The 26,170-nt window shown below is 31.7% G+C and overlaps 2 protein-coding genes and 1 long non-coding RNA gene across 3 annotated transcripts; 2 read left to right on the forward strand and 1 right to left on the reverse strand.

The window, feature by feature from the left end:
- Positions 1–1,202: 1,202 nt before the first annotated feature.
- On the forward strand, positions 1,203–8,337 carry LOC113868512 (succinate dehydrogenase [ubiquinone] flavoprotein subunit 1, mitochondrial). Its single transcript, XM_027504159.1, has 16 exons — positions 1,203–1,418; positions 1,634–1,801; positions 2,521–2,608; positions 2,951–3,097; positions 3,182–3,322; positions 3,576–3,661; positions 3,742–3,834; positions 3,925–3,988; positions 4,105–4,248; positions 4,616–4,803; positions 5,463–5,637; positions 5,727–5,897; positions 6,031–6,100; positions 6,190–6,310; positions 6,405–6,442; positions 7,914–8,337. Exons 1-16 carry the CDS (start codon positions 1,332–1,334, stop codon positions 8,014–8,016), a joined length of 1,884 nt encoding a protein of 627 aa, XP_027359960.1. The 5' UTR covers positions 1,203–1,331; the 3' UTR covers positions 8,017–8,337.
- Positions 8,338–9,275: 938 nt separating this feature from the next.
- LOC113869853 lies at positions 9,276–11,065 on the reverse strand. Its single transcript, XM_027506354.1, has 3 exons — positions 10,753–11,065; positions 10,547–10,662; positions 9,276–10,441 (listed from the first exon to the last, which is right to left on the reverse strand). Exons 1-3 carry the CDS (start codon positions 10,935–10,937, stop codon positions 10,368–10,370), a joined length of 375 nt encoding a protein of 124 aa, XP_027362155.1. The 5' UTR covers positions 10,938–11,065; the 3' UTR covers positions 9,276–10,367.
- Positions 11,066–22,551: 11,486 nt separating this feature from the next.
- LOC113868531 lies at positions 22,552–25,960 on the forward strand. The gene is made up of 3 exons (XR_003505391.1): positions 22,552–22,710; positions 22,807–23,474; positions 23,726–25,960. It is a non-coding gene; the product is annotated as an uncharacterized LOC113868531 (long non-coding RNA).
- Positions 25,961–26,170: the final 210 nt, after the last annotated feature.

Raw genomic sequence — 26,170 nt, forward strand, 5'->3', positions numbered from 1 at the left:
AGTAAAATATCAATTTTTGTGTTTGGAAGCTTAAAAGGTTACATTACTAAGACCCAAAAAAAGAGTTACACTACAGTTTTTTTGGCTTGCAATACAAAAGAAGAAAAACACCAAGAAGCTAGACCCAACAAACCCTGAAGCAATGCAATAATGTCCAAATAGAGCCCACCAAAACGAAAACCCAGAACCTATACCCTATCGTGGGTTTTAAAGATCTAAGACACATACTACAGGCAAAGAGCCGTACGAAAAGCAGGGGTGTAATGTAAATCAATTAAGTTATTTATAAATTATTACAACTTCACTAGTTAAACGTTCAATTAAGTTCATTGGTTTTCATAATATATAAATTTAAACTTGGCCTTAAGCTCGATTATATGAGTGAATTAAATTTGGGTCTGACTTATTTTTACCCCGAGGAAAAAGAAAACTTTCCATAATCACTTTAACATAAACGGAGATAGCAACCAAGTACCCCTCCTCCACATAAGTGAAATCCTGGTCTAACCACTTGGGCTTTGTTTTCTTTGGTCAACAACTAATTGGGCTTTATTAAGTACCCGGTGAAGATTATCTGCACAACAAAAAAGATAAATTTTCCATGACAAAGAAAAAAGTTAATCCATTAACATCCAATCTATTCAAATTCATACATAAAAATTTAAAACAATAGATGGATTATATATGATCATCATTTATGATTAAATGGATAATGAATTATCTACCGTATTTTGTAATACATAAAGTTAGTGATGACAGGTGGTAGTAACTCAGGTGTAGTGTTTTGTCGAGGTGGCGAAGGTAAATCTGGTTTAAAAAATAACACTTCCAAGAAACAATAACAAAAGATGGGACATAAAATTAAAGTGTAACAATAACACTTCAAAGAAGAGACCGAAACGTAATGAGAACTATTTCTCATTATTTGTTGATGAAATGGCAACTATATATCCGTGTGAAATCCAACAATTAAACATTTTTTTACAAATTTTATTTGATATTTTAATTTAAAAGGCGAGACATAAAATTAAAGTGGGTTAAATATAATTAAAGTTGCGAGGGGACGTAATATTTCGCACAAGTTTAAAGGGGACAAATGGGCCTTACCAATGATAAGCCCAGTATTTTAATGCGATCTAGGCCCAGTACAGTTAGGCCTCACCGGTCACCGGTCAAATTAGATACCTGTGTTGCATTTGCGCCATCGGGATTAGAGCATCATTCAGCTTCCCTTGGTGACGCCGTGATAATAAACTGAGAAAGAACCCCCTAAACCAAAGTGCGGGAATCGCCAATCGAAGAAGACAAAGCGAGTTCGGTGTGTTGCGGAAATGTGGCGTTGCGTCGCTCGTGGACTTCGCGTTCCTTCTACTAACAGATCCACCTCACTTAGATCTCAACTTTCTAGATTCTTTTCTGTATGAATCCTCTCTTTATTACCAATTTTAATTCTCACACCTTTTGCTTTTCATGTTTATTTCGTTTTGAATTTTTGTATCTGTTCGATCGTTTTCCTCTGCGAGAATACGTAAATTGAATTAGATTAATTGAAGTGTGTTAAAAATTATTTGTTGCAATTTTTAATGTGGATTTGGTGTTTTACTGAAGCTGAATCGTGTTCTTTGTTGTGCAGAGTGGGGTGAACTCGTCATACACTGTGGTGGATCATACTTATGATGCTGTTGTGGTAGGTGCTGGTGGTGCAGGACTTAGAGCTGCAATTGGACTTTCGGAGCATGGGTTCAATACTGCTTGCATTACTAAGCTCTTCCCAACTCGTTCACACACTGTTGCAGCTCAGGTACAGAGTTTTACTAACACCATTTTGGCTTTGTGTTTCTGTTGCATTGATATTATGGTTATTTGTTCCGCTTTTATCTTCTGGTTGTTGTGCTTTGATAAACTAGTATGCATGTACGAAGATTATTCCGTTGACGTGTAGACTTATCAAATGAAAAAAGAAAAGACAATATGAATGGCTACATGTGGAATATTGGTCGATAAGTTCAACTAGATAAAAGCGGTAGTTGCTTCTTTCAATTTTTGTTTGTCTTTTTTTTTTATGGTTATTTAGTAGATTTTTATGACATGGAAGAAACCTTCAGTTGTGATATGAATTTTATACAACTCATAGTAGGTTTTGTTTGTGATGTAATTATCCTCAAACTACAGTCTTGGGTCACTTTGACACTGTCTATGCTTTACTTCATAGTTCATTTTTTTTTTATATTCCATTATTATTTTGGATGCATGACATTATAAACTAGGGAATATAATATACTGTTTATCAATGATGGATGATGCCCTCTGCCAGCTGTATGCTTTTAAAAAACCATTTTAAATTGAAATTATCCGAGTCTCTTTTCCTATTGTCTGCTGGTACAGTTAGTTATGAAGTGAAAAGTATCAGATGATGCACCGAGTGTATTAAGTCAATGCTATTATGTTAAGCTTTTTTTTGTCTTTTTTCCCCTTGAGTATACTGGGAACACTTGTCCGTGAGAATAAAATTCTGTACAGGGTGGTATAAATGCTGCTTTGGGGAATATGACTGAAGATGACTGGAGGTGGCACATGTATGACACTGTCAAGGGAAGTGATTGGCTAGGTATAAACTCACCTAATCTTTGAAATTTTACTTCTCATGTATATTACAAAATTTGATAAATTATAAGTAACAAGTCTGTTCTTACACATATCCTTGCATGTAGAGATTCATTTGTCTTAAAATATGTCTATCTCCAATAGAGAAGATATGCTCTATGGTTGTTCACCTAAAAAAATTGTAATTTTCTATTTAAAGAAGGCTAGGGCTTTTGCTGAAAATCTAAGGCCTCCTCATGATTGTGCAAGCACAAGTAGTTGAACACATATGAACCAACATTTTTCAATTTACATTTTTTTTTCTTGTTTCTTGTTTCTCAATTAATGCAAGCTGCATAACGTACAGGAGATCAGGATGCCATCCAATACATGTGTAGAGAAGCACCAAAAGCAGTCATTGAGCTAGAGAATTATGGATTACCATTTTCCCGAACAGAGGATGGAAAAATATATCAGCGTGCATTTGGTGGTCAAAGCTTAAACTATGGAAAAGGTATATCCACAGTTGGAGTAGATTGTCAGTTTTTGCTTTTCAGAATAGTTTTGATTTTGGCATCCTTTTGTTGCAATGATACAGGTGGTCAAGCTTACCGCTGTGCATGTGCTGCTGATCGAACTGGGCATGCTTTATTGCACACTCTTTATGGCCAAGCTATGAGACATAATACCCAGTTTTTTGTGGAATATTTTGCATTGGATCTTTTAATGAATAGTGATGGTAAGTTTATGCAGAGAACAACTTACTTTCACTTAAGTTGCAATCAATTAATCTAATAAGGTCTCAACATTCATCTCAACATTCATAAGCCTTGATGAGTAAATTTCCCACATGCTTCACATCACTTGTTTCTACAGACTGTATTTATTCTTCTATCTCTTTTTAATGCTAATTGCTTTATCAAAATGCATAAAATGGTGGGAAAAAATTGTTTTGTGTTAGTTGGTAACTATTTTCCATAATGAATATGTAGGCACTTGCCAAGGAGTAATCGCCTTGAATATGGAGGATGGAACACTACATCGTTTTCAAGCTGCTTCGACAATTTTGGCCACAGGGGTAAGTTCTGGCATTGAATTTTCTATTGTATTTCACTTATTATGGATAGTGGATAGGTGAGATCTTCTATTCTGCTTCAGGGTTATGGTAGAGCGTACTTTTCTGCAACCTCAGCACATACATGCACTGGAGATGGCAATGCCATGGTTGCACGAGCTGGGATCCCTCTAGAGGTGTGTTTTTTCTTTTTTGGGTGCTTCTCAATATTAAGATCCTTTGGAAATAGTCTTTTATTATGGACTTGCTTTTCATAAATTATGCAGGATTTAGAGTTTGTGCAATTTCACCCAACGGGTATATATGGAGCAGGTTGTCTTATCACAGAAGGTTTGTAGTTTAAGCTCTATTTGCAACTTGTGTTTGCCTTGGTTTCACTCCACAAGGCACCTTGTCTAATCAAATTGGAATGTAGTGTTATTCATTTCCATTTTTGGACCTTTTAGGTTCTCGTGGTGAAGGTGGAATTCTTAGGAATAGTGAGGGTGAGCGATTTATGGAACGATATGCTCCTACTGCAAAGGATCTCGCATCAAGAGATGTAGTTTCAAGATCAATGACAATGGAGATTCGAGAAGGCCGCGGTGTAGGTATGCTGGCTTATATTGATACATCCATGTCTTCATAAATAAATTATAATAACATATAAGAAGTTTAAATGCTATTAGATTTGTAGGTAATTGTTGCAGCATTGCATAAAGGGAAACTGGTGTTAAAGTTGTATAACTTGTATGTCAAATTCTAGAGATAGCATTATTTTTATAATCCTACAAGGGAATGAATTCTAGAGCTTGTATAACTTGGAAGTTTTAATTCTAGAGTTTGATGAGAATCACGACCTCTCCCTGTTCACTATGTTGGAAATCAGAAAATATTTGTTTAACTGTTAAGTTGGACAATATGATATTTTCTTTATTTCTTAAGTAAGCTTGTATTAATTGTGGCAATTATTTTCAGGACCCCTAAAAGATCACATCTATCTTCACTTGAATCACTTACCCCCAGATGTGCTCAAGGAGAGACTTCCTGGAATCTCTGAAACTGCTGCTATTTTTGCTGGAGTGGATGTTACTAAGGAACCCATTCCTGTCTTGCCAACTGTACATTATAACATGGGTGGTATTCCTACAAACCATCATGGAGAGGTATAAAGTTAAAATAAATCGTTTGACATCAAACTTCCAATTGAAAAATTCAAAAATATAAAAAGTAATCAAGAAAAAAAAAACTAGGGTAGTTAATCATGCTATCCTGGCTCAATAAAATTTCTTATATGGTAAGTGTTTAATATAGAGGGAGGGATATAGGATGAAATTGCTTAATTGAAATTCATTGATTTTACAGTACTAAGTGGGGAATATTTCCTAGGGAAAGAGTAAATCAGTGCTACTTTATAATTACTAATTTCCATGGAAACTAAATGTATTTAGCATGTGAGAAATTAACTCATTTAACAAGTGATACAAAAGCTGCATGTTACTCTTAACATTGTTTACTTGATAAATTAGTGCTCTATGCTTACTTTTCTCCAATTGTCATTCTTTTGTACTACACAATATTTGTGCAGAAGTATGTACAACACAAGTAATAATAATTGTTTGAGTTTTTGACAATAAAAATATTAATATTGACATTTCATCTTTCAGCTGCACCCCAAAGTGAAGAATATTAAGCTAAATTGGGTCGGATTTAAATGATTATTTAAAATTATTCTATAAATAAAATAAAATATGCAAAATGAAAAACTAATGTTAACTAATTCAATATGAAAAAATATAATTTAATATGCCATTTTGTTATACAGGTAGTTACCATTAAAGGTGACAATCCAGATGCCGTAGTTCCTGGATTGATGGCAGCTGGGGAAACAGCCTGTGCATCAGTCCATGGCGCTAATAGACTTGGTGCAAACTCACTTCTGGATATTGTTGTTTTTGGTAGAGCTTGTGCAAATAGAGTTGCAGAAATCCATAGGCCAGGCAAGATTCTTTTCCAGTTGTTGAAATGGATTGTGCACACTAAAATTAATTTGATAAAAGTTTGTCTCATCCATTTTCCATTTTTGCAGGAGAGAAACAAAAACCTTTAGAAAGGGATGCTGGTCAGAAAACAATTGCATGGCTGGACAAATTGAGAAATTCAAATGGTTCATTGCCAACTTCAAAAATTCGGTTGAATATGCAACGAGTTATGCAAAGCAATGCTGCTGTATTCCGTACACAAGAAACATTAGAAGAAGGTAATCCATTTCCTGTCAATTATACTTCATCCTCTTACCATTTCCTTCTTCTTCTTTTTCACTAGGTGTATGTTTCACTCTTGCTGATTCTGTAACTATTTTCTTAATCTGAACCTCATCTACTGCCTTACAGGTTGTCAATTAATTGATAAAACATGGGAGAGCTTCCGTGATGTCAAGGTGGAGGACCGCACTTTAATATGGTAAATCCTTTTTAGCAAATGTTAAGTATTATTAATATTTCAAGGATTCTGCTTTTCATTTTTAAAGTCTGTCGGCTATATATTCCCAGGAACACTGACTTGATGGAGACTATTGAGTTGGAAAATCTTTTGATAAATGCATGCATCACAATGCACTCAGCTGAAGCCAGGAAAGAGAGTAGAGGAGCTCATGCACGGGAAGACTTTACGGTTAGTTTTTTCCCTCTCTCTCCCTCCCTCATATGCAAATTTCATACCATGGACCTTAATAGCATAATTGACCATATTATGTTGGATTCTGCAGACAAGAGATGATGAGAACTGGATGAAACACACTCTGGGGTAAGTCATGTTTCAATGATACAGTTAGTATTTTTAATTTGCTACTTACTGAAGGAGGCACTTGAGTAGTATAGTTGAAGTTAAGTTTCTTATTTCTAGTGGGAACCTTGATTCTTTTAGGTCATGTTTGGTGGAAATGGAATATTCATTCCTATGCTTCGTTTGGAAGATAGGAATAAAATGATGTTTATATTCCTATTTCAAGAAAAATATTTTATTTTATTTTTCATTGGAAGAGGGGGTTTGTGGGAGGGGAATTTTCAAGACATAGGATTCGAACCCAAGTGATCATGTACATACATATCTTGCCAGCTCTCACCATTGGTTGGAAAAGATTAAATAGGTGTGTTTCATCCAGATTTTTACCAACCAAATATCTGGGTTGGGCTGGGCCCAAGTAGGTGCTGATTGCCAAGAATAAAACACGACTTTGAAGCTGAACAAGGGGAAGGGGATTGGATGGTTGTAATGTATTTTGGTTAAATGGAATGGGCTTTCCATCATTTTTGTGATGGAATAAGTGAGTAACTATTCTTAAATTTGTAACAATGCTCATTCCCATAGAAATGCTCATTGCACAATTGCAATCATGTAATCAAACTTGGGAATGGGAAATACCCACTCCCATTCCTATCCCTCCAGACTCCAACCGAACTGCTACTTGTGTATTTAAGCCTAATTCTTCTTGAGAGCTGTACAGCTTTCGACTCTCTTATAACGTTGAATCATCCAAGTAGCTCATTAAGCTAACAAACTAGTGACTGGAGTAATATTGTCTTATCTGGCGTTTGGATTATCGTGTACGGTTGAAAACTTTAGTGATGTGGTACCTCCAACTGATCCTTGCTTGGAGATCTTCAGTTGCAGAATAGTTTTGATTCCGAAATGGGCCATAAGTCTTTATGAAGTTCTTGATCGATGCAACCTTCTTGTCATCACCCCTATATTCTCAAGTGGCGAGAAAAAACCCAAAATTGGGCTGGCACTGTTTTTGGGACATGTTACTATTATTGCGGTTTGATAAGTGATATTTTACTCAATGATGACAGTTAATTTAGAGCTATAAGAATAATGGTATTTTGCAATCTGTATTAGAGAAGTTGGAAAGCTTAGAGCAATCATTTGGCGAGAGGAAGATATTTCTGACTGTAAGCACGGTGCATGCCAAGAGACCAACACTTTAACATGTCCTCTCAAGTGGTAGTATGTGAGATTGAAATACGGATGAGGAGGATCAATGTGTTTTACCATGATCATAGAGGCTTTGATTAATCAATTCAATGTCCAGAAACCAACTGTTCTAAAGATTAGGTGGAGTCAACTAACATAGAGATGTCTTTGATTTGGGAGTCAACTAACATAGAGGTGTCTTTGATTTGGGGGAAATTTTTAAAACGACTCGATTGAGGAGAAAATACTTTGTGTCAGTTAGTTGTTTATGTTAGCTAAGCTTTTGTGCATTAATTTGCAGATACTGGGAGAACGAGAAGGTCCGGTTGGATTACAGAGCAGTGCATTTAAACACATTGGATGACGAGGTTGAATCATTCCCTCCCAAGGCTCGTGTGTATTAATATTACACTAATGGATGGCTTGGACCTATCATCCCAGTGTAAGTGACCAGTGCAAATGAATGAAAAAAAAAAAAAAACAATAAAACGTCGCAGAGGCATGATTTTGATTTGGCATGATTATTGTTGGTTTCATAATCAATGTTGATTATAACACTGTATTTGCAACAGAAAATAATAGCGAAACAGTTCCATTAACTGTTTATACTTGGGTAAGTTTCTATATAAGTACTATATGCCAAGTTACGATCTGCGCGTTTGTAGTTATTTTCTAAATAAATATATCTCCTTCTCATTTTCTAAAATGATCTGCACATTTTTACGGTCACCTTTATATATTTGTCACAAAATCATCCGACACCTGTTATTTGGTTGTGGTCACAATTCATAATGCACCTGTTTGTCAGCAGGTTCAAGTTAGGAACGAGATATCATATAACGAGTTGACGATGGAACAATATCGAATACCATCTGTCAGGACCGGTCCTGAGATTTTGGGAGCCGTGAGCAAACCAATAAAATGATGACCCTCTAACTATTTAAATAACATTCTCCTTGCATTTTTTGTTGCAAAATCATTAATGATTTTTTCATAATCATGGTTCCTTAAAAAATTATTTTGTGAAATAGTAGATCGCAAATAAGATTTTAACAATTTCAATTTAGAAAAGCTTCTTTCAGCAAATGCAACAATATTGACTATACGTCGTGCATGCATTAGGAAAACAATTAAATATCTTTGAAGAATTCAATATCATATAACTTGATTTTTATTCAATTGTTAAAACCTCTCTAATGACTTTCAATTCTTCAAATAGAATTTCACCATCAAGATCATAAGATCATGTTTTAAGTAAGTTTGCAACGTGATTTCAAGTCATTGTCATCGAATGATCTAAGTCTTTCAATATTGAATAAAAATCCAGAAACTTCATATGTGCTATAATGCTCAAATCTTGGTAAGTGAACCAATTGCTTGATCTACAATATATAAAAAATAATGGATTCTAAAAGACTCCTCAGTAGACTCAAGGTTGGTTTTGAGTGCATTTAGAATTATTTTTATCACTCTCTTTTTCTACAAATTTGACGTTTTTGAACACACAGATTCAATCTCCATTTCATCCACAATTTTTTAGCACTAAATAGCATTTGCAAATCCAGATTCTCTATTTTTCCAAATAGATAATCAAACCCTTCACTAATTCTATAGCCACGTCAATGCGCATATTTTATTTTCTTTTTTTTATAAATTTTTGCTTGGACTTATAGCAAGAAACGTAGATATTTGAAATTATCAAATATTAGAGAAGGAATAGAGAGATAGATTAGATGTAGTACAAAATTAGAATTGTGGGTATTGATATAAGAGTAGGATTAGAAGACTCTTTAGTTATCCCAACATTTAGATTTTCGCTCCATTTTTGTGCCATTATTCTACCGTTTTTTACTAGCATTACTCCACTGATTAGAAATTTATAATTTTTAAGATTTTCTATTTCTATAATTCCACCGTTACCAACTTACCATTAATACATTTGTTTTTCATAGATTTTTAATGCATTTATTAATGTTCACTATTATTATATATATGCATCTGTATATAAAGATAATTTTAACTATAATTTTTTTATTCAAATATATGTATATACTACTAACTACTAGTAATAAGTAAAAATAAATAAATTGATGCCTCTAAAATAACAAAGCCCTTGGACGGTCGCCCATCCCCCTCATGGGCAGGGCCACCCATATGTTAATACTACTTATGCACAAGGCTTCTTGAACCTCTGCTTATACCGATATCAAAATTTCTTCAGCTATCGTTACTCTACACATTCCTTTTCCAGCTACCGTATGGGCAATGTGAAATTATTAATATGAACTAACTCGTCTTAATTTCAGATGTGCCATTCCTGAACAAATGCTCATCGGGTAGAACAAGGTTTTGCAAGTCAAGTCATTTTGTTTCTATAGGGAGCTTCCAGTGGTCAAAATGAGAATCAGCAATTCCTCCTGTAGGAAAGGAATCTCCCCTGTAGTAGGAATTGGCCACCATAGAGTAAGGGATGTTCCATTCCTGAACAAATGTCTATGCTCAGTTTCACACCCAGAATATGCGACAAAATCATGGCGTGCCAGACAATGAGAACCATCTAAATGTAAAGTGACGTTGTTCCGTAGTGTCAATGTAAACTCACTGAATATAAATACATTACAGATAATAGTCCATTTAGCTTCATTTTAAATTCAAAGTTAAAAATAAATTATAAATAAAGCATGAAAGAGAAGTCAATAACACTGTAGCACGTTTCGTGAATAAAACCAGTCCACAGTCCACAAATATAGGTAACCTAAGCGTTGGCGCTGCTCTGGTGCCTCGCCTTTTCCTTCTCCTTCACCTCGCTTCCCTGCGTCTTGTCATAAGCTTCATGCGTAGCCCAAAAGAAACAAACATACATAGTGAGCACTAAGCACCGGACTTAATTGAGTTCCATTCAGATTTCAGACATAGCCAATAAGATAATCAAACCTGGGTGATTTTCATCCGTCTTAAGGGTGGATTGGTTCCCACCGTAAATTCCCCCAAATCCTTCTTCATCAGACCTCGTGGCATACCCTTCCCCAAACGAATGAGTCATCGCATCCCTTCACAACATTATTCAACATATCCGACTAAGTATAGAAGAAATACATGATAATCAATCAAATAAATATATATGAATGATTTGAACTCACCCGTAACCATGAGTAGTTTCCTCACTCGGCTTCTGAGTCTTGTCCATCTTATGAGCACTGTCTCTGTCGGTGTCGGATTGGGTGCAGAATCTAAGTGCGCAAGTCTGTCGACCAACGTTTGAAGAGAGAGACCGTGGGACTGAAACTGGTGGACAGGTTAAAACCGTTTTGATTGTGTGAAGCATAGTTTTCCTGTAAGTTACTTGAGATCTTAAAATCTTATAGCAGTGACACAATCCTACAAGATTCGCAACAATGCAAATCCTAACTTTCAATACATAGTTCAGAAAAATCTAGTATCTTCATGACATGTGACACCTGGTATCCATTGGACGCTTGTCCTTAACATAAAACCCTCGCGTGTCACATCGATACTATTCAGCTTTTTCCATGAATAAATTTATTTCAGCTTTCAAGACTATCCTTGCGGAACAACTTAATCAAAGCCACGTCTCTGTCACCTGTCAATGATAAATATTTTTTTAATACAAGTACGCGTATGAATTAAGACATTTAGTGATCATTATGCAACTTTAATTTATCAACATTATCCTATATTTTCTTTTTTCAATCGTGAAGCGGATGACACGGTACGAATTAACACTCGTTCAATATAAGGAAGAAGCATAGGAAACAAGACTGATCATGTGCCATGTTCTTTTTCTACACGGTCAAGGTGGGAATGGATAAAGCAATGCTAGCAACTTTTGCATCATTATGCAATTGCTATAAATGTAATATTGATTAAGATTTTTTCAAATCAGTGAAAGTATGAAAATTTTTATATTTGATTTGACATTTTTATAAATTAAATAAAAAATTTATATAAATATAAAAAAATTTAAATTTATATTTTTCGTATATTATTAATCTGAAAAACTGCAACTTTATTGAGATTCAAATTAATCAATATTTCTGATATTCAAATTAATCAATACTTCAAGGTTCAAAAGGTTTTAAATAAATATTCCCATGTCATATATCTTCTTTGCAAATCTATTTCTCTATGAATTTAATTAACAATTTGCCTTCAATAAGACAAAAGAAAAGACGCGTTGTTATGTCCCATGTCAGGGTGAGCATTTTTTCAACATTAATTGATGAATTAATAGTTGAAACTGATCATAAGTAAAATTTGTATTTTGATTTAAATTAATCTGAAATAATATTAAACTTAAATTAATTTAAACTGATAATTTATTGTATAGATTGGATTTTTTTTATTTTTTAAAAAACCTAACATAATTATAACTATAAATTATAATAATTTTTTTAAAATACAAATACATTTAAGTAAATATGTTTTAGATTAGTATTTTATAAAGGTAAAATAATATATATAGTTTTTTTATTTTACTTTATTCAAATTAAATTGGAATATGAAAATAAAAAACAGTTTTTAATTTTTTATTTTTCAGTCAATAATTTATTTAAATTTATTAAATGGTTTAAAATAATTTGTATAAGTTATTGACGGGTATTGTATGATTGAAATTTACCTAGAGGTAGTCCTTTAATGCACTTCTCATTCTTGTAAAATTGATATTGACTAATTGTGTGAAAGTTTTTTAATCTCACTTATTAATCGACTTTCTGAAAAAAGTTTTCTCTTTTAAATTAAATATTTTTTTATCTAAAATTTTCTTATCAGACTTAAATCACTAAGAGATTTCATCACACTTTTTATCATCTATTTTAGTTAGTGTTTATATCTATTGGATTACTCTTGTTTACTAACAAATTTATTACTTCTCATGCTTTACTACTTAGGATCACGATTTGGGCTCACCAATACTAATTTATACACTAATAAAATAACTATAATCAAGTCTACTAAAATTCTTTTATAATCTTAGTTCTTGAAAAAAATAATACTCTTTAACATTAAATTTAGTCTCTCTCACTTAGGCTTTAATGCTAGAGCTATTGATCGTTACGGAGAGATTTTAAAAAATTATTATAGATATTTATGTATACAGAAGATATGCAAGTTTTAAATAAAAGAAATTAGAATAAAGAAAGATATACATCATGCAAATAAAGAAATATTTTTTAACCTTAAACCTAATCTTAATCAAGATTAGGCACTAATATCGAAGATATTGATTATTACAAAGAGTTTTGAGAAAGTCTTTATAAATATTTGCATATACAAAATATATGTATGTTTCAAAGAAAGGAAATTAGAGTAAAGAAAGATATACACATTTCAAAAAAGGAAAATTATGATAAAAAAAGTAACTCACAAAAATAACTTTATTATAAGCTTTAGCATTGAGACAAAAGAAGTTGATAGTAAATTTTACTAAACTCTCAGTATAAGATTTTAGAGAGATATTAAGAATATAAAGTAAGGAGTAAATAAATAAGATTTGATCTCTTTTCCTGTCTTTCCCCTCTCTTTGTTCTCAATAAAACTCATATATAAACTATAAAGATTCCTAAAATTAGAATTGTTACAACTTTTAATTATATTATTGAACTTTTACTATTGAGAGATGTTGTCAACACTTTGTTATTTTTTCTTTTTTCTGTTTAAGATACTTTTACTATTTGCAGCAAGTACAATCGCAAACTTTAATTATGTTGTCAAGTTTTTATTATCAAGAGATGTTCCTGACACTTTGTTATTTTCTTTCTTTTTCTCTGTTCAAAATATTTTGACTATTTGCAAATGTTGTTAACACTTACTTTTCCTGTTGTAAGATGTTACTAACAATTTTCTTTAAAATTATTATTGTAAAGGAGAGAAAATGTCAAATTTGTCATTCCTATTATTAGAATAGTAGTAAGGTTCCTTTTTCACTTTCTTTGGGTAAAGAAGATGTAAAAGATAATTGTGAAATTATCTTTTGAAAATCTTCATCTATTTTTGCTAAACTTATAGCTTCTTCTTTATTCTAGAAAAATAACTTTTTGAAGAGGTGATAAACTTTATTTTGAAGAGCTTGGGCTCGTAGTTTTGTTAAAATGATGACCCTTTGATATAATTAACCATTTGTTTATTTTGTCTTTGCTTAACAAAGTAGTATTTAACTTATTCTACAACTTAACTTTTATTACTCAAATAACAAATTGTATTATCTCGTTATTTGGGACTTTAGCTTAATCTTAGTCTCAAGTTATTCATGCAATACCTTGACTTATAAAGTATGAGATTAATTGATACTTTTTTTTAAAATTAGTTTTAGTAATAAAGTATTGAAAGCTTATATAAATTTCTTTAAGTAACAAAATTAGTTTCTTTGATGAGACACTTTTTTTGAAACCAGAAGAATCATGAGTGTTTCTTTGGTTTAAAAAAAACATTTCGCCCCTTGCTTTAATATAGTCAAAATAATTATATTGTTGTAGAGCATATTGAATTGAAAAATTATTATGCTTATATACAGGTAGTCTCATTTTTACAATGAAAGAATTTTAGACAAAATCCAACAATTTTTTGAACTAAATCTAGTAGACTTAAACACTCTTTTGGCAATTTTTTGTTTGGGTAAATTGAACAACTCTCTTTTAATTACCATTATTGGTAAACTATTAGGTTTCTCCTCTATGTAATTTTTGTAAACAGGGAGTATTATAGGCCTAATTAATGGTGTGCACTTATTTTGGTTAAATGTTAAGGCAGTTGGTAAGGGTTTTAAAGAGAAAGCTCTTACTATTTAGGCTAATGTCATTAGTCTAGGTGTTAATTTTTATGTTGTTATTAGAGGCGTTGATGTATTGGTTTGACTTGTTTGAACATTTTGACCATGTACAAATTCTTTAATGAAAAATATGATAAATAATTATTTTCACCTTTAATATGAATGATTTCAAAAAAAAAGTTTGAAAGTAAAGTTTGTCAGCAAACAAAAATGTGTTTTGAAACTAAGTTTTTAACATAATTTTGTAAAATATGTGGAGTTACCTAAGTAACAAAAAAAAAATCATCTTAAAATATAGTAATGCATAAAATTATCATTAATTTTTTTTAACTATTGAATATTTGTTGAGTTGAAGGCCAAATTCAAAATTTATACATGACTATTTATTCTCATTTAATCCTTAAAGGATTTGTTTTGAAATTACTCTATAACCTAATTTTAAAGTATTTATTTCTATTATCAATGAAACTTATGGATTTGGGATGCCTAGGCATGGAATAATTTAGGATTTTTTATTTTAATAATACTAATTTAAAAACTAATTTCTAAAATAGGTATAATTTAAAACTAAGTCTATGTCTAATGCTTCTTTTTTTTTGCCAACTCAGCACTAGTGTTGCACCTAAATGGACGATAGCATAATTTTATTATTATTTTAATATATTATCATCACGTCCGATGCACAGTCCACTTGACACATATTATAGACGTGTATCAAAGAAAAGAGACCGACAGTAATATTAATTGCTAGAATGCATTAGCACTATCATTTGATAGTAGAAAATACTGCAAGTGATCAGTTAATGATATGTTAGTGAATGTATATGCTTTGTAGTGAACTTTTTGTAAATCTTTGTGGTGAATTCTCTGTCCATCGAGTGGGTTATGTTTTGTTTTAATATGCTTTGTAAGAGAGACATAATAAGAAAGGTGTTAGAAAATTGTGACCCAACCATTAAGGAAATATCTTCCCTACTACTTTATTTCTCAGTTTTGACACAACTCAGCCTAACCAATTTTTTTTTTATTGAATGATCTTCAATCCCTCATTTATGTTCGCATGTGACCCAAATTACTCTTTCTTCCTCTCCATCACTTTCAATGGTAAAAAATTTTATTAAAAAAATATTTTAATTACACAATGACCTGTGAATTATGTCCTTTTCCTTACTATATCTACCCCTGCGACCCATAGCAGTATCATCCACTATCAAACAATAGTGTTAGTGCATTTTGACAACTAAAATTACTATTGGTCTCTTTTCTTTGATACATGTATGATAATGACATGTGTCAACCAGACTATGTATTAGAATGTCTATGACAATGGTATATTAAAATAATAATAAAATTATGCTATTATTCATCTAGGTGCAAAACTAGTACCGAGTTGATAAAAAAAAATACAAGATAGAAAATTAATTTTAAATTATACCTATTTTAGAAATTAATTTTTAAATTATCATTAAAATAAAAAAGCCAAAAATTTTAATTAATCTTTTAATTTGACTTACTACTTTAGTTATTTCTTTATTTTAGGTTGAAGAGTTTTTTTTAAGTTTAATATAAAATGGCTCACAAATAATTTTAATAGTAGGAATGAAATCTATAACATAATTGAACATCTTACAAATATTTATGACTAATTTTTATTTTTTTAATTATTTGAAATTTTGCTTGTATTAGAGTTATATATATATATATATATATATATATATATATATATATATATTCTTGTATGCAATTCATATTTATTCTCGAGTGGAGTAAGTTAAAGTTGTCAACTAAAATTTTTTATTATTAAAATAATTTAAAACCACCATTTATGTGTAGTTATTAAACTAAAAAAATCCAAAGAAAAGATTTCAGGTTCTTTTTTTTAATCTTTTTATTCTTTTAATCATTATTATTATTATTATTATTATTGCTATTACAAGGGGCTAAACGCCCAACAAAACAAAAAACCTAAAACCTAACATTTCTAGAGTAAGATGCATCCGGACAGAGAAAAGGAAAAAGAGAAGAAGAAGGATCATTAATACAAGTATAAGGAGCACAATTCTCAGCTTTATACTTAGCAAGTCAATTAGTATATTAATTAGCTTCTCTACAAATAAAATTAAATCTAACAAATTAAATTTTCTCCAATAAAAATATGATATTAGAAAGCAGGGAAAAAAAGAATGATAGGTAGATGGAACATTCAAAACGAGTTGAAGAGGAGATTTAGAGTCCCCTTCAATCCAAATGCATTGAAATTGCTTTTATATGACCACACGTAGACCCCAATAAAGGGTCAATAACTCTGCAACTAAGGGAAGGCAATAGTGAGTGCTACCATGGAAACCCGCAATAAAACTTCCCCGATCATCCTAATAAGACCGCCATACCCAGCAATCTGTTTATCAAGCTGGACTGATTCATCCACGTTAAGTTTAAGATGCTCATGGCTGGAGGGTTCCATTTAACTTGAGCCTGTTGGACCAGTAAACCAGAAACATAGTGAGAAGAATGATTAAACCAGCAATTAAAGAAGTTAAATTCATGCATAATCCTTCCAACTAACTGGTCAGGAGAAATAAAGGTATTCTGGAAAATAAAAGAATTTCTATCATTCCAAATGAACTAGATAATAAAGCCAAATACTCTATTCCACACAGAGAACTTGATATAATGATTGCTAGACAGATTATATTATATCCAATTATCAATATTACAACTAAAAAAAATAGACTAGTTATTAGAAAATATGAAATGATTCAAAACATCATGTACATAAAAACAATCACGAAGAACATGAATTATAGATTCACAATTGGCCCCACACTTAGGACAAGTGGATATATCAGTCATACCCCTATTATATCTTTTCAAGTTAGTCAATGTTCGGAGGGTAAGTGTAGTCAATGTTCGGAGGGTAAGTGTACCTATCGAGAAGTAATAAAGGGTTCTTAAATTAAGTTCCCGAAATATCGTCCCATAAGGATTGATGTTCAATTACTAAGAATTTCCTAATTCAATTGTTTAAGCTTCAAAGATACGAGATTAATTAAAAAAATAATTTATAAAATCAATTATAAAACTAAGAGCAAGGAATACAATACACGTCTTGGTTAAACTTATCGGAAAGGAACCTAGGGCATATGAGTTTTCTCATTCAATCTTTTATGTTATTTTTTCGTTTAACTCTAAATCTGATTTTCTTGTGATTATCAATCATTTATACGAATATTATTAATACTCAATGGTCATGTAATATTAATATTCTTTTCTCCAAATTAACATCCCCAATGGTTATGCAAGACATTAATTTAAGAAAGCTTTAGGAGCCTACGAACTTGTTAATTTAATAACGATTACTTGTTAATTTAATAACGATTAGAAGAGAAAGATTGGTTTGATCCACCTAATCCTTTGTCTCGTTTTACCCTATAGATCTATTAATTAACCGAGGTACGGTTGCCTGACGATATAATTAATTAATATTTGTTAACTTCCAATAGAACAGATCCTGATCACCAGAACCAGAAGGTGGGGCAGCTGTTTTATTAAATCATAAGGCTAACTAGGGAGTAAGAAATAATATCATCTAACTGTCAGACTTCTTGAGAAGAGTATAAGGCCACATGTTTATCCATATCAGATTCCAAACAAGGAAAATAGGAAAGGCTAGAAAAAGATTGAGTGCGGGGGAGTCAACAATCAGTCCAGAATTTTATAGTGGCCTCGTCCCTCAGAACCCAGCCTAGACCTTTAGAGAAAACAGGCCAAACTGAGACCAAACCTTTCCACAGGTGAGAAACCTTAGGAGAATTATCTATAGAAAGAGTGTGGCCCAAAATAAATTTATATTTGTTCTTTAGAATCTGAGCCCATAAATTATTAGGAGAGTTAATCAATTTTCAACAAAGCTTTAGAAGATATGCTTTATTGAGGACTTTAACATCCTTAAAACCTAAACCTCCATCACTTTTGGGTTTACAAATCATATCCCAATATATAAGATGACACTTTCTCTTCCCTAAAAATTCTCATATAAAGTTTTTACAGATTTTGTTAATATCATCACAGATAAAAGTAAGGAGGAGCAGATATTACATAAAGTAGACAGGTATACTCAACAGGCAGGATTAAGCAAGAGAGACCCTTCCAACCATAGAAAGATGATTCATTTTCCAGGTAGCTAATCTTTTCTTAATCTTATCAACAATATGGTTAAAATATTGTCTATTAAGTTTAAGGTGACTAATAGGAATACCAAGGTAATTCCCAAACTGAACAAAGGTTTTAACATTAAGATTTTCACTAATAGACTGACAAAGGATAGAGTTAGTGTTTTTGGAAAAATATATAGAAGACTTACTAAAATTAATTTCAAGTCCAGATGTTGAACAAAAAGATGAAAGAACTGATTCAATGATATTTGCTTGTTGTAAGTCATATCTAACAATCAGGATAATATCATTAACAAAAAATAAATGAGATAACTTAGGGACTGAAAGAGAAGGGAATCCAGTCTCTACTGAGAATTTTATCTTGAATTAAATGAGCAAATCTCTTTAAACACAAAACAAACAAGTATGGAGAAATGTGGTCTCCTTGACAAATCCTTCTAGTGGGCTAGAAAGTTTTTGAGGGACTATTATTCTAGTTCAGAAATATGGAGGGAAATGAAATACATTCATAGATAAGGTTAGAGAGATAAGGATCTATACTAGCCTTTAAACGATTATCTAGGACAAACTTCCATCTTAGTTTATCATAAGCTTTCTCTAAATCTATTTTAATAATCATAAAGGCTGATCTAGTCTTAATTTTATAGAAAGAATAAATAAACTCTTGAAGGATAAGGGAGTTATCAATCCCTTGCCTTCTAGGGACAAAACTACTCTGATTATAAAAAATCAGAGTAGGTAAGGAATCTCTAATTCTATTAACAATTAACTTTATAATGATTTTATAACTAACATTACAAAGGAAAATTGGTATAAAATGTGAAGCATGTTCAGGGTTGGGCATCTTAGGAATTAGGGGTGATAACAATTTGATTAACACTAGCAATATTTTTAAGATTATTGAAAATATCCAACACAAACTGAAAAATGAACTTGGCTAAAAAAGTCCATTAATTTTTAAAGAACAGAGCATGCAATCCATCAGAACCTGGAGACTTAAAATTTCCTATGCTAAACAAGGCTATTTTAACTTCATTAATAGTCACAGGGCCTGAAGTATATCTTTATTAATATCCCTAAGAGGAGGAAAGCAAGATGAGCTAGAGAGGATAAAATCAGATGGACTGGAATCATGGTAAAGGTTCTGAAAGTGTTGAATAACCAGATTTCTAAGCTTAATAGTATCATATTCCCACATATGATTAATATCTTTTAGAGCTTCTATAATATTTTTATGTTTGCGGATCATGACAACTTTATGATATAATTTAGTGTTTGTTTCCCCAAGGTTAAGCCAATTAACTTTATGGTGATGAAACCAATAGCACTTTTCCTGATCTAATATCAAATAACATTCCTTCCAAAGGGACACCTTAAGATTGGTTAGATAAGGATTCTCCCGAACGGTCAACTTATGAGACATATCCTCTATCCTACTGAAAATACGTTTTTTTCTTTTAAAAATGTTCCTAAAAATATTATGATTTCACTCAAAAATATTATCTCTAAATCTGGATACATTATCAGTCTAAGAACTAGGACTGATCCAGGACTTCTTGACTTGATTGGGAAAGTCACTATAGGATAACCAGGGAGTCAGGAATTTAAAGCTTTTATTCTTATTGTAGGAGGTATTTTCTTTCCTAATTTTCATACAAAGACCCATATGGTCAGACTTAGGGATAGGGATATGGAAAATAGAGCTATTATGAAAGATGGTATGCCAACTATCATTAGCAACAACCTTATCTAATCTCTCCTTAAGTTGGCCTCTTTGCCAGATAAAAAAGGTCCATTTAAAACCCAAATCATGTAACATACATTCATAAAGGCATTCATCAAATTTTCTTGTAAAGCTAGGGTTAACAAGTCTTCCTCCTATTTTTTCATTATCATATAATACATAATTGAAATCCCCAATCATACACAAGGGAGATGGGCTAAAATCAACTAGTTCTTTCCAACACTTAGATCTCATATTTTCCCGAGGGCTGGCATAGATAGAGGAAAACACCCAATACTCATGCCCTTGCATCCTAACTTTCAAATGAATGGTGAATTTAGTTTTGTGTAAAACAAAGATACTAACCTTTCTAGTATTCCAGACACACCAAATTCTCACTGAGAAACCAATAGCCTCAACCCTAATAGATCCATCTAATTTCAGATTATTTATTTTGTTGTAAGCTCTATCTTTACTAACTCTAAGTTTAAAGAGGGCTATAAAGTCCAGATTATAGATAAATATTAGGTCATTTACAAGTCTAGAAAATGACCTTCCTCCATCTTCTTTGTAGTTCCAAAATAAGTAGTTCATAAGAAAGTAGTCTGAGATTTAGTTAGCATATGCAAAATGCTATAACCTAAGCATACATTCTATTGATTGACAATTAACAAGCTTACTATATCCTTCATTCTGAGAACTATCTAAACTAGTAATTTATCAATATTTGGGGAGTTCTTTACTAGAAATATTTCTTTCTAGAGTTTGCCAAGGGTGACCAAGGTTGATACCAAGAAAAGCTTGAATAGAGTTATTCCCTTCTTGGTTCTTTGCTATTTCCTGCTGAAAGTGATGCATTAAAAATAAAATTTCTTTGTCATCAAGTTTTATCTTAGATTTTCTAGTATCTTCACATTCAATTTTAACCTCAAAGAGAGACTTAGAAACCTTATCCCTTTAATTTTATTTTAAAGCTATTGATTTTAACTCTAAAATTTATTATTATAAGATTTTAATTTTATTTTATAAATATTTTATGATATCAAAGTTGTTTAAACCTTGTCGGAATATCCTTCATTTCTATATTTTTTATTTATTTATTGAATTACTTGTTCATTCGTCTATATTAATTCATTTAGTTATTGTAAAAATTTATCCCTTAATAGAGGATCTTCTAATTTATTGACGATGTCTATTAAAACATTTGTTTGGTATTTAATTATTACCTTTAGTTGTAGAATCAAATAATTATAATTTTATAACTCTGATTTTAGACAAAATTCATCAATTTGAGAGTTTGATCTTGGAGAGTAATCTAATTGATAAATTTTTATTATCATTTGCTTATTGTATTTTGTACTCCACAATTTATAGCATCGTTTCTTTATGAGATTTTTTATTTGCTATCTTATAATTTTTGTTGTTGTATGTGTGGGTTGGGTGATGCCTACCTATTGATTTTTGTTTATAAGGTTTTTTATAATGACTATCTCGCCTATAAATATTATTTTATGTTAAATTATGATTTTTATATTGTCTATTTAAAATTTTTATAAGTTCAAATTCATTCATTTCTTTTTTATTACTTAATTTTTTAGTTTTAAATTAATTTTGTGTTAGTATGAAATTTTATACCAAATTCTGCTGTTATATTATAAATTTGTCTATAGGTTAATTGTGTATAAAGAATGATTGTTCCTTCGTAATATAATTCTTAAATTTGAATAAAGAGGCTATAAACTTTTCTTTCCCCGTATTTATAAATTTAAACATTAAAAAAATCATACATAAAATACATGAAAACTGATATCTGATTATAATTATAAAAAAATGAGAAACACGTTAAAATATTTTATTCTAAACCTCACTAGCAGGAAACTACAGGCAATGTCTCATGCTTGACAAACCGACTATTTTTTTTGTTTGGCTATTATTATTTCCGAGCGTACAGATAACGCACGGCGACTTTGTGCGTAACGACCACGCAACGTTGAATTATTCTGTAGCCAGCGCATCTTGCCGTCCTTGTGTGGTAAACACCAAACCAAACACCGCCATAAAGCTAATATAATTACAAAAATATCCCTCTATTATTTTGAAAAGAGACAGATAACAAACAGCTTTGCCCCACCGATTAACGAGCCGCACCTAATGTTACACGTCACCAAATCTTCACCGTCAACACAAGTAATCTCAACCGTCCATCCCACAAAATCCATTATAAAAGAAAGGTTAGGGTTCCTTCTTTTCTCTCAATCAGCGCCTCCCAGAGTTCCTTATCTCTTCTTTTTGCGACCGTTCATCTCCTGCTACAAATTTAGATCTACTCTTTTCCTTACTCCCATCACCTTTCTCTTGACCGGATCCGTGTGGATCTGTTCAAGATCTACACGACGATGGTGGTTTTGTTCGGGTACGACCAACCTTGGATCAAAGGTTTTGCTTCGTATAGGGTTTGATCTACGTTATCAGTGTTTTGATTTTGTTATTTTTGTAACTTTTATTGCAGTTCTTGCATAGATCTGAAGCTTGGAGGCTCAGATCTTCATTACAGAGGTGTGCCCTTCATGTTCGTCTTGCTTTTGGAATCTGTTTCGTAGAAAGTCGTTTGGTCTAGCCTTTGCCAAGGCTCTTGAGGTATTGTTTTGCAGGTACGGTGGATAATCGATGAGTGCAACACAGACCCACCAATAGATCCAGGCGTTGTTATTTTGTTGAAAGTCATGGATACTTCAGTCTCAGACCTCTCGTGTTTGTACGAAGCATTATGTATTCTTCCGGCTAGATACATATGTTGCAGATCTCGGATGTTGTAAATTTAGTATAAGATGTGAAGCTGAGAGGGAGAAAGTATGTGGATGTAGAAGATTTCAGGATGGATTACCTCAATACGTTTAATCGTTTGAGGTGGTTAGTCCTGAGCGATCTTGTCATCCGACCTTTGCCATGACAGGTGCGCTTGCATGGCAGGTCAACCAAAATCTTAATAAAAAAAGTTTTATTGGTTTTGGGAGAGATCGCACGGGAGTTGCCCGGGATCTCTCCCTCGTGTGGTGTGTGCTCTCCTCCTTTTCGTGTTATGCCTTTTATTATTACCTATCTGTCGCTCGACTCCATATTACGACACTGGCCGGGATGGATTCATCAGCGGATTCGCTCCCACTCCAATTGAATGAGGTATTATCTATAAATTTACATTCGGAAGGGTTGCGTTTTTAATATTACATAATTATACAGTAATAATCAAGTCATTTTTACTTCATAACGGTAGAATTACTGCAGAAACATAAATTCGCTTATTTCTTTTAAATGGCTGCAACGCCTTAGTTAAATTCTATCATCTAAAGTTTTTAAGTTATATGAAATTGATTTAACAAGCTGGTAATTTAATTAATATTAATCCGAAGTTTTGATAATGTTATTGGCAGAAAAAGCTAAGTGGAGTTTCTCAATAATTATATTGCGGAAGGTAAACTGGGGGGTTTTGTTGTGTTCAATTTTTTCGGTTTATAATTATTCTTGCATAAGCTTCTATACGGTTCGTAGTATAAAACAATCAATTCTCACACTGTAGTGTGTATTATTCGTTAAATCTATGCACTGTATTAAAATATCATCTGTTTGCGGCTTCCCTTAACCCTAATTAAATATATTGCTTGGTGTTTTTGAGTTGTGAACTCGAACTCTATTATTTTGTTGTCTAATTTATTATAGTTTGAGCTGGCAAAATTTGGCGAGCTATCATCCAGATAAGATGGTTCCTTGTACAATCAATATATGTAACATCGCTGTATATATTTATATGTAAGAAGTCCAGCTACGGTTGTCAACATTTGTAATGCAGAATTAGGTAAATTTTGAAGAACATATTGTCGGGAATACTACCATTTTTAATGCTCACTCGGATCTTTCGGCACTGTTGGAGCCCGACAATCAACGATGAAGATGCCATCTTGATTTCGAAAGTCTCGAAGAACTTCAGTGATTTTAATGAAGAAACGTCGAAGATATATCATGGGTTTAGGATGATTCTGATTTAGTCTGCTTCAATTAGTAAGGTGAAAGATAACTTCGGTCCTTTTGAGCAAAGATTGATTGATTTATGATTTTCAGCTACATAATATTTTCATATCATGCCTTTTTTTAGTAGTGTGAATGTTTTAAAGTTATTATTTTACAACTCATGGATTCTGCGGCTTTAGTATTTCGGATGTTTTCACTCAAAATGTTGAAGTTTACCATCATGGTAGCGAGATTTGTTCAAAATTTATTCCATTTCGAGATCTCGAGTGTTTTGAAGTTGACTTTTTGAAATGTTACCACTTCAGCTGATATTTAGTTCATATGATTTTTCTCGAATGGTCGATAGTTTTCTCCGACTTTTTTTTTAGATACAGGAAGTAGTTTGATTTAATTACGTCGCAAATGACTTAAATTTAGAGAAACTTGGCATGTGTTATCGCCCTAAGTGGGCAGATCAATATTCATGGTTTGTTTTTTCTTGCAGGTAATGCCTTTAAAAGTAAGGGTTTTTTTTTCTTTTAACGTTTTTTGACTTTTTAAATTTTAAATGTCAAGTGAAGGCCATTTTTTGAATAAATTGTTAGAATCTTGGCACAGCTAAGGCAGCCATCCGTAAATTCGTGCTTAGTGAATGTAATTTTATTTGCATTTATTTGCATAAAATGATGTGTTAATGTTTTGGTATATATTTGTTCGAAAAATTGTTACGTCAGCTGAAAATCTCTTTTTTGAACAGTCTTTTCCATTAATTTATTAAAAAGCAAAACTATTTCTATTTATTTTCAAAATTTAACGCTTTTTAAATGTAAACTTATTATGAAAATAGATATTTAGTTCTTCTGTAATTAACCGTAAAAGCATAAACTGTAATAATTTTTATTGAAGAAAATAAGTGATTATCCCTTTGTTATAAAGGAATATTATTTTTCAAATTGTTTTTAGTTAAAAAATATACTTTTGAATTTACATTGGAACTGAAAGATAATATCTTTTCTTCAGTTCTTGGATCTTATTTAGAATGTTGTTGAATAAATTTATAACAATGTTTGTATACTCATGATGAAAGAAAATAATGGTATAGTAAAACCGGGAACTGCAATTATTAATTTTCTGATTTGAAAATTTTAGGAATGTGCAGCACCAAAAACTTGGATTATAATGTAATTTTAAATATTTCTATTTGTATTAACATTATTTAATTTGAAATTACCAACATGTAGTAACTGGGCTGTAATTTGAAAATTATTGACGATATATCCTTTTGGAATATTATATTTTGTATATTTAAAGCGAATATTTGTAAATTATATTTGCTTAAAACTGATATTATAATAATTTAATATTATTGAAAATGCCCTGTTGAAACGTTTTCTTTGTATATCCTGTAAAATGCCCTGCATGTTTGTATCAGTATTTATGTAGATACTATTATGTTTCTTTTTCTCTGTTAATATGTCTTTGCGAATTGTTCCGTATAAATTCCCGTTTACAGTTTATTATTCCTATATATGAACTGGATTTCATAAGTTATTGAAGTTTAAAAAAAGTGATGTTTATAAGCTAATCTTTGATGTTTTATTTTGTTAATTTTATGTTCCGTTACTTGATACTTTTTATGGATGGTCGTTATTTGTTACATGATAGATCTGTAAGCTCAAAACGGGAGAGCGATCAGAGCATTATCCTTGTGCTTTGGTAGGATGGTGGTTCGAATCCACCCGGATCTGTTGTATTTTTGCTTGTTGAAGTGTGGCATCTTTATTTCGTGTGAAATTAAACTTCCGAGTGATTCTGATATCTCATTGATATGATTTTGCTGTCTCAATTTTATGTTTGTTTTTATTGTGCTC

This window comes from Abrus precatorius, unplaced genomic scaffold (assembly GCF_003935025.1).
Source record: "Abrus precatorius isolate BTA unplaced genomic scaffold, Abrus_2018 Scaffold6, whole genome shotgun sequence".
Lineage (NCBI taxonomy): Eukaryota > Viridiplantae > Streptophyta > Magnoliopsida > Fabales > Fabaceae > Abrus > Abrus precatorius.

Bases quoted from the DNA above. Each gene is read 5' to 3' on its own strand.
- LOC113869853 (XM_027506354.1), bottom strand. From the start codon at position 10,937: ATGCTTCACACAATCAAAACGGTTTTAACCTGTCCACCAGTTTCAGTC. The intron at 10,663-10,752 runs GTGAGTTCAAAT...AATGTTGTGAAG, and splicing joins GAAACTACTCATGGTTACGG to GGATGCGATGACTCATTCGT. The intron at 10,442-10,546 runs GTTTGATTATCT...CTACGCATGAAG, and splicing joins GACGGATGAAAATCACCCAG to CTTATGACAAGACGCAGGGA.
- LOC113868512 (XM_027504159.1), top strand. From the start codon at position 1,332: ATGTGGCGTTGCGTCGCTCGTGGACTTCGCGTTCCTTCTACTAACAGA. The intron at 3,835-3,924 runs GTGTGTTTTTTC...TAAATTATGCAG, and splicing joins GAGCTGGGATCCCTCTAGAG to GATTTAGAGTTTGTGCAATT. The intron at 4,804-5,462 runs GTATAAAGTTAA...TTTGTTATACAG, and splicing joins CTACAAACCATCATGGAGAG to GTAGTTACCATTAAAGGTGA.